We start from the raw sequence: 12,951 nt of genomic DNA on the forward strand, positions 1-12,951 counted from the left end.
ACTACAATATTGAGGGCGCGCCGTGATGGCTTTACTTTTAACATCCTCTGCGACATGTCATCGCGCCCGCTTTTACACCATGCTATCTGTGTGCCAGCCCGACGCATGCATTTCGCCGCTTCTGTCATCACACGTACGAGATTGTAAGGCATATAGTCAACAGCCACACAGGTTACACTCAAGGTTGTGATATAAACAACTTAAACACTCATACTAATATGCGTCACACTGTGAACCCACACCAAACAAGAATGACAAACACATTTCGGGAGGACATCCTCACAGTAACACCGAACAGAACAGATACCCACAATCCCAGGCATCCGTGACCATTCCTGGCTATATTATACACCCCGCTGGCACCAACCCCCCCCCCGTGTGTCGCTTGAGGTGGGCGGTGTTGGGGGGGGCAGGGTTTGGTGCTAGCGGGGTGTATAATGTAGCCAGGAATAGTCACGGATGCATTGGATTGTGGGTATTTGTTCTGTTCTGTTTATGTTGTGTTACTGTGAGAATGTCCTCCTGAAATGTGTTTGTCATTCTTGTATAATCTTGTATAATGTTGAGCTTACTTGGACTGTGATGAAGCTGTGAGGACTCAGGTGGTTTGTCTTCATGCTCTTCAGTCTTCACAGAGACAACAGTCAGTGGAAACTTGCTGACATCAGCCTCCTCCTGCCCTACAGGACACTCTCCCTCCTGACTCATCCACACTTCCTCCTCTTCCTCTTTAATGTGGGGGGGCTGTGGATCCTCTTCTTCCTCTTTAATGTGAGGGGGCTGTGGATCCTCCCCTTCCTCTTTAATGTGAGGGGGCTGCTGGACGTCTGTTGGGTAAATAAGTAAATAAGATAAAGAGAGTATAGAAATAGTTTTGAACTGACACTGTTAACACAATGACATGATTTGTGTTCTTTTGTGTGTTGTGTTAAAAGTGTGTAGCAAAACAACCAATAAAAACACTGGAAATACCTACTTTTTTCCTAAAAATTATTCAAAAGTGGTACAGTGAGTACAAAAACAGACTCGGAAATTTGATGGGGGGCAATTTGAAAAGTTTTTATAAGTACGAGGCAGGATTGATTGAAGCATTCTTAACTTCACTGATGTAAAGTGTGTAAATATTGTTTTGTGTATACGGTCTATGACACCTAAACTTTATCTGTAAACTTAACCATAATATTATAAGGATATTGTCATTACCATAACTTCAATATCATGGAAATAAAAAAAATATAACTCCAAAATCACTAAAAAAACAAAAAAAACATTCATGGTATGTTTTTGTTATCATGCAACATACTTTCTTGAGGTCATTTTGTTGGCTGGGCCAAAAGGAACTTTTACCAAAACATGTTTTACTATGTGCTGTTTTATGGAGTATCTCCATCAACAATTCCTCTTTAGGAATTGGAGACCATCTACGACACGCTGAAGGAAAGTCAGTCAACTTTATGTGCTTTTAATAAAACAAGTGTTGACTACTTTGGTTACTGAAAATAAATGTTTACTTTCACTTATTGATGCATGTAAGTGAAAATCAGGAAGCGAAATTATTAGATTTGATTACAGTATAAAATGTATTTGGTGAGTGTGTGAGTTTAGTGTAAACATGTTGATACAGGTTTACTTCTTGGGGACTGGAACACAGATATGTCCTGAAAGGATGCACCCATTTTTAAAACCTTCACTAAGCTGTGCCACCAACATTGTCTCACTTAGCTCATTAAGCACACTACCAGGGTGAGTGAGTCCTTTTAAACCTTCATAGACCTCCTTGTTACTTCTGACCAGTCTCAAATCACCACAAGTGGAACTACTGTATGCGGCTTAAGTGATCATTCCATCATTTTCTGTACCCATGAAGAACAGAACCGAGGCTGACAGCCACAAAACAAGCAAAGCTACAATCCTCAAGACCAAGACTAGCAAGGCTTTCAATGACAAACTGTCAAATTAAGACTCTCCCCGGTACCTGCAAGTACACAGGTCTTTGGGTCAATTCCTAACCTCAGAAAAGTAAATAACTTCACAGTCAAAGTGGGCGACAATATTATAACAAACAAAAATTAGATTAACTTTCTTGGCTGCATCGTAGAGACTAATCTCTCCAGTGAAAAAATGACTACTCAGGTAGTCAAAGAATCAACCGACAAATTATATTCTTACTAATGTTGTCCCAATAACAATATTTTGGTACCGGGACCTTTACAAAAATGGATTTTGATACTTTTCTAAAAAAAAGGGATCACAGAAAAGTGCATTATTGGCTTTTTTAAATAAAAAATGTTTTGGGGTACATCAAACATGTTTCCTATTGCAAGTTTGTGAACATACTGGACAACTTGTCTTTTAGTAGTAAGTATATAAAGAAAAGCTCCTAATTTAGTCTGTTGACGTAAGCAGTAACATATTGTGTCATTTATATTCTATTATTATTAGGTCAAAATTATTAAGGACAAGTGGTAAAAAATGGATTATTAATTTACTTGTTCATTAACTGTAAATATCTGCTTATTTTCTGTTTTAACATGTTCTACCTACACTTCTGTTAAAATGTAATAATCACTTATGTTTCTGTTGTTTGGATACTTTACATTAGTTTTGGATGATACCATAAATGTGGGTATCAATCTGATACCAAGTAGTTACAGGATCATATATTGGTCATATTCAAAGTCCTCATGGGTCCAGTGACATTTTTCCTGAGTTTATAAACATAATATAAATAATTACAAATAAAAAAACGGAAGAAGATGTGATGGCAAAACGTTTTGATGTAAACATAGAAGTAGTACTTTTTAGAGGCGGTTTAGTACCGAATATGATTAATGCAGTTGAGATGGGGTCCAACACCCCCCGCGACCCCAAACGTGACAAGCAGTAGAAAATGGATGGATGGATAGTATCACGGTACTTTACCAATACCGGCATTCCATACACCCTTACTTCTTATATAGTAGGATCACCCCGCTGGTGGGTAGAAATACACTTAAGACTCTGACACAAGCACTCATTTAAAGGCCTACTGAAAGCCACTACTAGCCACCACACAGTCTGATAGTTTATATATCAATGATGAAATATTAACATTGCAACACATGCCAATACGGACGGTTTAGTTTACTAAATTGCAATTTTAAATTTCCTGCGGAGTTTATTGGTGAAAACATCACGGACTGTAAGGAAATATTAGCGGTGCACCACACACAGCTAAAAGTTGTCTGCTTTAATGGCGTAATTACACAGTATTTTGGACATCTGTGTTGCTGAATCTTTTGCAATTTGTTCAATTAATAATGGAGAAGTCAAAGTAGAAAGATGGAGTTGGGAAGCTTTAACCTTTAGCCACACAAACACACGGTGATTCCTTGTTTAAAATTCCTGGAGGTGAAACTTTACTATGGATCAGAGCGGTCAAGCAAACATGGATCCCGACCAAATGTCAACCAGCAGGTTTCGGTGAGAAAATTGTGGTTAAAAAGTCACCTCTTACCGGAGATCAGCTGAACTTGCGCCGTCCATACAGCTGCCGTCGACTTCCCTCAGAGACTGGCCTCAAGACACCCGTGGACACACCCCTCCGACTATCAGGTAATATTAAACTCACTAATACGTCACTTCCTGTTCACGAGAAAGGACACAAAAGAAAAAGGCTCCGCTTTTGCTACCGGACTTTTTATTTATTCTGAAGATTTTGACAACTGATTTGCGATCACAGCCACAGGAGAGTCACCTGGCATCCTTGACCTCATTTTGGTCAGTTGTGAGGCACTGATACGCTGAAATGAGGCAAGTTGGAAGAGCCGTTTGCCTCAAGCCATCGACGCCTTAACGCAGCTCAAAGCGGTTGCCTAGCAACCAAAAGCTACGGCGAGTTTACAGCTGTTTTAAAGTGCTTCCAACGTCGCAGTGTTATAAGTTGACAGACTAACACCTGAAATCGATCTGTGAACAACGCAATGCACGCATTGTTGGAACAAACAAGTTAAACGTGCTGCAAGTTGCTAAAGTAACTGCCGTTTAAGACACAAGAGTCACTGATGTCATCGATCTGCCACAATGCCAAAAGTTAAAGAGAAGACTGAAACCCAAAACCTTCGGTGTCAGCCGACACAGGACACAACTGGGACAAAGATTTGAGACTGGAAACAGGACATGATGGGAATCAAGAAGGAGTACTACTAAAAATACTCCATGAATTAAAAGAAGATTGGAAAGAAATGAAAGAAGAAATGAAAGAAATAAAAAAAGATCTGAAAAAAGCAATGGAAGAACACAAATAAGATGTGAAAAGTCTGCAAACTCAAATCATCACCAGAAAAAATGAAGTCTCTGATATGTGCCAACAATTGAAGACCTTTCAAGAAGATATGCGCCAACAAATGAAGACCCTTCAAGAAGACAACTCCATGCTGTGGAATATCATAGATGAAATGGAGCAGGATAAACGAATGAATGATATCATCGTGACAAGGCACCGAATTAAACCAAGATCCTATGCGAAGGCTGTGAATAATGAAGGTGAACCAGATGAAATGGACCTTGTCTCGGCAGAACAGCAAGTGGTCAACTTTCTGCAATCAAAGGAAATTGAAATCGACATTAATACCATCGAAACATGCATCCCACTGAACAGAAGAGACAACAACGCCACTCCAGTCATGCTCGTGAAACTCGTAAACAGAACATCTAAAATGGCATTGCTGAGACAGGGAAAGAAGCTGAAGGGAACAAATGTGTACATGAATGAGCATCTCACTAAACATAATGCTGGAATCGCCAAGAAAGCACGCAACTTGAGAAAGCAGGGAAAAATCCAGGGAACTTGGAGCGCCAACTGTAAAATCTACATCAAGCTGAATGGAGGTCCAGAGGCAAGAGTAATTGTTGTCAATGACATCAAAGACCTGGACAAATTTGAAGTTTACACAGCTTCCACAACAACGATGATAATGGACTCTGACAGAAAACAAGCACCTAAATTCAACATCAACACTACTACGCTGCAAGGGACGACTAAAAAAGAAGACCTAGATTCAGGACTGCATCCATCTACACTTATAGACTTTATTGAAACGACATCAAAGATTGTTGAGCAAGGAAATATGGAACTACAAAACTTCTGCAACAAAGAGCACAAAAACCAGGATTTGGAAAACGATATAGATCCAGATACAATTTTTTTCCCCCACATTAGTAATAATTGTTTTTATTACAAAGATGAGCAATACAATAGCATCATTAAAAGTGATAACAAATTGTCAATTGTTCATTTTAATAGCAGAAGCTTGTATGCAAACTACAACAACATTGAGAACTTTTTGAAATACATCAAAAAACCCTTCAAAGTGATCGCCGTCACAGAAACATGGATTGATGATAAAAAAAAGGAATAGATTTTGATCTGGAAGGATATGAACTAAACTACATCAACAGAGCCAACAAAAATGGAGGAGGAGTAGTTGTGTATGTGATGAAAAACCCGGACCTCAAAGTGGTAAAAAACATGTCATTAGCTATAGATAATATCTTAGAATGTATAACCATTGAAATATGTCAGAAAAATAGCAAAAACATAGTAATCAGTTGTATATATAGATCACCTAAGTCAAGTATAGAAACATTTGAAGAATGGATCAAGGCAACTTACATGGACAATGGTCAAAAAATAATTTTCTTATGCGGTGACTTTAACATTGACTTATTGAACCCTAACTAACAAAAGTCTATTGATGACTTCATTGATACAATGTACAGCATCAGTTTATATCCTAAAATCACAAAGCCAAGCAGCATCACAGGACACTGTGCCACACTTATTGATCATATTTTTACCAATGATTTTGATAATAACACCACAAGTGGTCTACTTATAACCGACTTTAGGGATCATCTGCCAGTTTTTACAATATATGATGGAAACTGCAAAAAGAACACGGAAGACAAAAGGACATTTCAAAGACTGTGCACAGAGAAGAGGATGATTGCTTTCAAAATGGAGCAACAAAAGCAGGATTGGGACAATGTGTACAATGAAAAAGAGGTTGATGAAGCATACGAACATTTCTTAAACAAGTTCATAACACTTTATGACAAACATTGTCCATGGAGATAACTCAGTAGTAAACAGAGAAAGAATAATCAACCATGGATGACAAAAGGATTAAACAATGCTTGTAAGAAGAAGAATACGCTATATAGAAAATTTATAGTACAAAGAACTACAGAGGCAGAAGTTAAGTACAAAAAGTATAAAAACAAGTTAACAAACATACTACGATCATGTAGAAAATAATATTACAGTGAATTATTGGACAGGAACAAAAATAATATGAGAGCAACATGGGGCATTCTCAATAGCATTATTAAAAATGGCACTAAGAGGGATTACCCCCAATACTTCTTAGATCAGGAGTGTCAAACTCAAATACAGAGTGGGCCAAAATTTAAAACTGAACAAATCCGCGGGCCAAGGTTGAACACATTGCCTTTTAATAGGGACCCAAACAAGTTTTGTAATGAATATTAAACAAGCAAGGCTTAAATATGGCAGCATGGTGGAACAGGGGTTAGTGCATCTGCCTCACAATACGAAGGTCCTGAGTAATCCTGGGTTCTTTCTGTGTGGAGTTTGCATGTTCTCCCTGTGACTGCGTGGGTTCCCTCCGGGTACTCAGGCTTCCTCCCATGGAACAGGCAGAGCTTATATAACGTAATAGTGCAAAATCAACTTTTAAAAAACAAAGGAAAAAACATCAGTGGTATATTAAATAGAATTTAACTTAAAAAATTAACGCCTCTTTTCTATTTGCAGCCTTCTGAGGCAAAAACCAACATTAACTTTTTCCACAGGCTAATAAATTTGAAAATAAAATTAAAATGAGGTGGGCGGGGATTTGGTGGTATATTGTAGAGTTGGTGCTGCAAAGGGTTCTTGGTATTTGTTCTGTTGTGTTTATGTTGTGTTACGGTGCGGATGTTCTCCCGAAATATGTTTTGTCGTTCTTGTTTGGTGTGGGTTCACAGTGTGGCGCATATTTGTAACAGTGTTAAAGTTGTTTATACGGCCACCCTCAGTGTGACCTGTATGGCTGTTGGCCAAGTATGTGTGTGTGAAAGCCACATATATTATGTGACATGGCCAGCACGCTGTTTATATGGAGGAAAAGAGGACATGACGGCATGTTGTAGAGGACGCTAAAGGCATCGCCTTTAAAGCACGCTACCAATATTGTTGTCCGGGTGCAAATCAGGAAAATGGTTGCCCAGAGAGATTTTCGAGAAGGGCACTAAACTTCGGGAGTCTCCCGGGAAAATCGGGAGGGTTGGCAAGTATGAGTATTAGCGGTGAATGTGGTGTTACCGGCGGGCCAGCTCTAATGTTAATTTGATATTGCCTCAAGGGCCAAATGAAATTAAACGGCGGGCCAATGTTTGGCCCGCGGGCCAGAGTTTCACACCCATATCTTAGATGGAAATAAACATAATGACAACATAAAGGAAGTAGTTGAAAGCTTTAATAACTACTTTGTAAATATTGGACCAAAATTGGAAGAAAGGATTCCAGACCCAGTTTCAATTGAGGACTATAATGATACCATTGAGCAAAATCCCAACTCCAAGTTCCTCAGAAATGTGACACAGGAGGAAATAGTTAAAATCGTGAAAAAATGTAAATCAAAGTCTTCAACTGATTGTAACGGAATTGATATGGATACGATAAAAAAGGTTATTGATGAGATCTCAGGACCATTAATGTATATTAGTAACCTATCATTTCAAACAGGTACATCTCCAAACAAAATGAAAATAGCTAAAGTTGCACCAATTTATAAGACTGGAGATAAACATCTATTTACAAATTATAGACCTGTTTCTTTACTTTCACAAATTTCTAAAATCATTGAAAAACTGTTCAATAAAAGATTAGAGTTTCATAAATAAAAATAGAATACTCGAAGAGAACCAATATGGATACAGAGCTAATGTTTCAACTTCAAAGGCTTTAATTGAAATCACAGAAGAAATGACCAATGCAATAGATAGTAAAAAATGTGCAGCAGCAGTGTTTATGGATCTAACTAAAGCATTTGACACAATTAATCACAATATTTTAATCAAAAAACTGGAATGATATGGCATCAGAGGGTTAGTCTTAAATTGGATAAGAAGTTATCTAACGAACAGGAAACAATACGTGAAACTAGGCGAACACACTTCTACAACACTAAATATATCCTGTGGTGTACCTCAGGGATCAATACTGGAACCTAAATTATTCAATCTCTATATAAATGACGTTTGTAAAGTTACAAGAGATTTAAAGTTAGTATTATTTGCGGATGAAACAACAGCGTTTTGTTGAGGAGAGAACACACAGAAGATAATACAAATAATAACAGAAGAAATGAACAAATTAAAAAAATGGTTTGACAAAAACAGACTATCATTGAATCTCAGTAAAACTAAAATAATGCCATTTGGTAACAGTAGAAAAGAAGTGTCAAACACAAATACAAATAGACGGAATAGAAATTGAAAGAGTAAATGAAACCAAATTTCTAGGTATAATGATTGATGATAAATTGAACTGGAAATCTCATGTAAAAAATATACAACATAAAAGTAACAAGAAATACGTCAATAATGTAGAAAGCCAAAATATGTTCTGGACCGAAAATCAGTTTATATTCTCTACTGCTCACTAGTGTTACCATATCTGAGTTACTGTGTAGAAATATGGGGACATAATTACAAAAGTACACTTCATTCACTAACAGTGTTACAAAAAAGATCAGTTAGAATAATACATCATGTTGGATATAGACAACATACAAACCCTTTATTTATTGAATTAAAGATACTGAAATTCCACCACATAGTGAAATTGCAAACAGAAAAAATTATACACAAAGCAAACTATAACCTGCTTCCCAAGAATATACAACGATTCTTCTCAACAAAAGAGAAATATAATCTTAGAGCAAAATGTAATTTCAAACATTTGTATGCACGTACAACACTTAAGACCTTCAGTATATCAGGATGTGGAATTAAATGATGGAATGGATTAAGCAAAGCAATCAAACAATGTACTAATATCATCCACTTCAAGAAACTCTTCAAACTGGAAGTGTTTACAAAGTAGAAAGAAAAAGAACCATGATAATAAACATTCTGATTTTATTCACCCATTCATTCTCAAAATAATCGTACTTATCTCATCGTATGGAATAAAACTTACTTCACCAATTATTTATTTATTTAATTTTATTGTGATTACTTATTACTTATGGAGTATACATTGTGAATACATTGAGAACAGGAAGTGAACAAAAGTTTTAGCAACTGTTATGTAAAGAAAAGGGGTAGGAATAAATAAGCTCTGCTTCTTCCTACTCCTTTTCCAACATGTTGAAAATAGAAACTGGAAATTGTGATGTATCATGTTGTATGTGTGATGTATCATGTTGTATGTGTGATGTATCATGTTGCATGTGTGATGTATCATGTTGTATACATGCATGTGTGATGTATCATGTTGTATGTGTGATGTATCATGTTGTATGTGTGATATATCATGTTGTATACATGCATGTGTGATGTATCATGTTGCATGTGTGATATATCATGTTGTATACATGCATGTGTGATGTATCATGTTGTATGTGTGATGTATCATGTTGTATACATGCATGTGTGATGTATCATGTTGCATGTGTGATGTATCATGTTGTATACATGCATGTGTGATGTATCATGTTGTATGTGTGATGTATCATGTTGTATGTGTGATGTATCATGTTGCATGTGTGATATATCATGTTGTATACATGCATGTGTGATGTATCATGTTGCATGTGTGATGTATCATGTTGTATGTGTGATGTATCATGTTGTATACATGCATGTGTGATGTATCATGTTGTATGTGTGATGTATCATGTTGTATGCATGCATGTGTGATGTATCATGTTGTATGCATGCATGTGTGATGTATGTAAGGGACGACGTGGCGCAGTGGGAGAGTGGCCGTGCGCAACCCGAGGGTCCCTGGTTCAAATCCCACCTAGTACCAACTTGGTCACGTCCGTTGTGTCCTGAGCAAGACACTTCACCCTTGCTCCTGATGGGTTCTGGTTGGCGCCTTGCATGGCAGCTCCCTCCATCAGTGTGTGAATGTATGTGTGAATGGGTAAATGTGGAAGTAGTGTCAAAGCGCTTTGAGTACCTTGAAGGTAGAAAAGCGCTATACAAGTACAACCCATTTATCATTTATCATTTATCATGTTGTATGTGTGATGTATCATGTTGTATACATGCATGTGTGATGTATCATGTTGTATGCATGCATGTGTGATGTATCATGTTGTATGTGTGATGTATCATGTTGTATGTGTGATGTATCATGTTGTATGTGTGATGTATCATGTTGTATGTGTGATGTATCATGTTGTATGCTTGCATGTTCCAAATAAACTCAAACTCAACTCACTAAAACACAAGCAACACAATAGAAAGATAAGGGATTTCCCAGAATTATCCTAGTAAATGTGTCTAAAAACATCTGAATCAGTCCCAATGCAATAACCTTTTTTTTTTAACTTGATTTTTTATTTTTTTTTCTAGTCCGTCGCTATCAATATCCTCAAACACGAATCTTTCATCCTCGCTCATATTAATGGGGAAATTGTCATTTTCTCAGTCCGAATAGCTCTTGCTGCTGGAGGCTCCCAGTAAAAAGAGTGTGAGGTTGTGAGGAGCCCCCACACTTGTGACGACATTGTCTGCGACATCCGGTAAAGGCAAGGCTTTTTTGTCAGCACCAAAAGTTGCGAACTTTATCGTGGATGTTCTCTACTAAATTATTTCAGCAAAAATATGTCAATATCGCAAAATGATCAAGTATGACACAGAATGGAACTGCTATCCCCGTTTGAATAAGAAAATCTAATTTCAGTAGGCCTTTAACCCCACTTTGACTACGGAGTTCATGTTTGTTACCGTGATGCCTTAAAAGCCCTGAAAAACAAACTCCAGACAGCCCAAAACCAAATGATTGGGCTTCTGCTTAACCGTCCATCTCGGCCTCACCTTTCAGCCAACCATTTCCTTAACGTGGGGAGGCTCTTGGTATCTGACAGAGTACATCTTCTTGCAGTTGGTCTGGTGTACAAGATACACCATACCACTAAAATACCCATGTACCTGTCTAGATACTTCAAAATATATTCACCATTATAACACCAAAGGTAGTTGTACAAATCACATTCAACCTAGATCTCACTCCAAAAAAGGTTCTAATGTGTTTGCCTGCCATACCACCAACATGTGGAAGTCCCTATCAAAAAGAAAACATATTACTGCTTGCGGCTACTCGTAACTGGGAATAAACATAGCCTTTTATCTACTTGAAATTATATTTCCATTTACTTTCTTGCAGTATATTTGTATTTTAAATGCTACTTTCTACATAGTACTGTGTGAGTTCAAATATATATTTCAACTGAAAGCATCTCAGGCTTTCTTGTAGCAGTGAATGTGTACCGTGATGAAAGTGTACCCTTTCCTATGCAAACTTCTCATAACTCCTTCAATCAATCAATCACACATTGTTACAAACTGAGAGGAACATCAACCTCAAACTGTCCCCTTTTCGTGAAGAATCTAAGTCAGGGGTCTCAAACTCAATTTACCTGGGGGCCACTGGATGCAGAAACCGGGTGAGGCTGGGCTGCAAGAAAATATGTCTTAAAAAATCCAACATGCACTTTTTAATGAATTCACCTTCTTTGAATGGCTTTCCCGCCCTCGTAACATACTTGCCAACTGTGGCGATCTCTCCGGGAAACACCCGAATATCAGTGCCCCTCCCGACAATCCCCCGGGGCAAGCATTCTCCCGGTTTTAACCTGGACAACAATATTAAGGGCGTGTCGCGATGTCACAGTCTTTAGCGTCCTCTACAACCTGCCGTCTCGTCCGCTTTTCCACCATGGCGCACATTAGTAACAGTGTTAAAGTTGTTTATACGGCCACCCTCAGTGTGACCTGTATGGCTGTTGATCAACTATGTCTTGCAGTTGTTTACTGCATCTACAGAAGCCAAATACGGCATGTGGCTGGGCTGGCACGCTGTTTGTACAGGTTGTAGAGGATGCTAAAAGCAGTTCCTCCACGGTGCCCCCTTAATATTGTTATTTTGGATGAAATTCGGGAGAATGATTACCCCAGGAGGGGCACTGAAAAATTGGGAGTCTCCCGGAAGAATCAAGAGTATGCAAGTACACCGCTGTTAGGCGCCGTTCATATAAAACACGCGGGCCGCACCAACATTAATTTTTCATATTAATCAATCGATCAATCAATCAATGTTTATTTATATAGCCCCAAATCACAAATGTCTCAAAGGACTGCACAAATCATTACGACTACAACATCCTCGGAAGAACCCACAAAAGGGCAAGGAAAACTCACACCCAGTGGGCAGGGAGAATTCACATCCAGTGGGACGCCAGTGACAATGCTGACTATGAGAAACCTTGGAGAGGACCTCAGATGTGGGCACCCCCCCCCTCTCTAGGGGACCGAAAGCAATGGATGTCGAGCGGGTCTAACATGATACTGTGAAAGTTCAATCCATAGTGGCTCCAACACAGCCGCAAGAGTTCAGTTCAAGCGGATCCAAGACAGCAGCGAGAGTCCCGTCCACAGGAAACCATCTCAAGCGGATCAGCAGCGTAGAGATATCCCCAACCGATACAGGCGAGCGGTCCATCCTGGGTCCCGACGAGCGGTCCATCCTGGGTCTCGACTCTGGACAGCCAGCACTTCATCCATGGTTATCAGACCGGACCCCCTCCACAAGGGAGGGGGGGACATAGGAGAAAGAAAAGAAGCGGCAGATCAACTGGTCTAAAAAGGAGGTCTATTTAAAGGCTAGAGTAT

General features: G+C 38.6%; 2 protein-coding genes across 2 annotated transcripts in view; one reads left to right on the forward strand and one right to left on the reverse strand.

Annotated features, from left to right (window-relative positions):
* Window positions 1–12,951, forward strand: part of LOC133546744 (gastrula zinc finger protein XlCGF8.2DB-like) — a 458,486-nt gene that overhangs the window by 296,463 nt on the left and 149,072 nt on the right. The gene's annotated exons all lie outside the window — the stretch shown is intronic.
* The window catches only part of LOC133546730 (zinc finger protein 568-like), a 45,424-nt gene that overhangs the window by 5,860 nt on the left and 26,613 nt on the right, over window positions 1–12,951 (reverse strand). Inside the window, exon 5 of the mRNA XM_061892532.1 lies at window positions 573–827. Coding sequence (XP_061748516.1) covers window positions 573–827 — 255 coding nt within the window. The remainder of the gene's footprint in view (window positions 1–572; window positions 828–12,951) is intronic.

This window comes from Nerophis ophidion, unplaced genomic scaffold (genome assembly GCF_033978795.1).
Source record: "Nerophis ophidion isolate RoL-2023_Sa unplaced genomic scaffold, RoL_Noph_v1.0 HiC_scaffold_40, whole genome shotgun sequence".
In the NCBI taxonomy this organism is placed as follows: domain Eukaryota; kingdom Metazoa; phylum Chordata; class Actinopteri; order Syngnathiformes; family Syngnathidae; genus Nerophis; species Nerophis ophidion.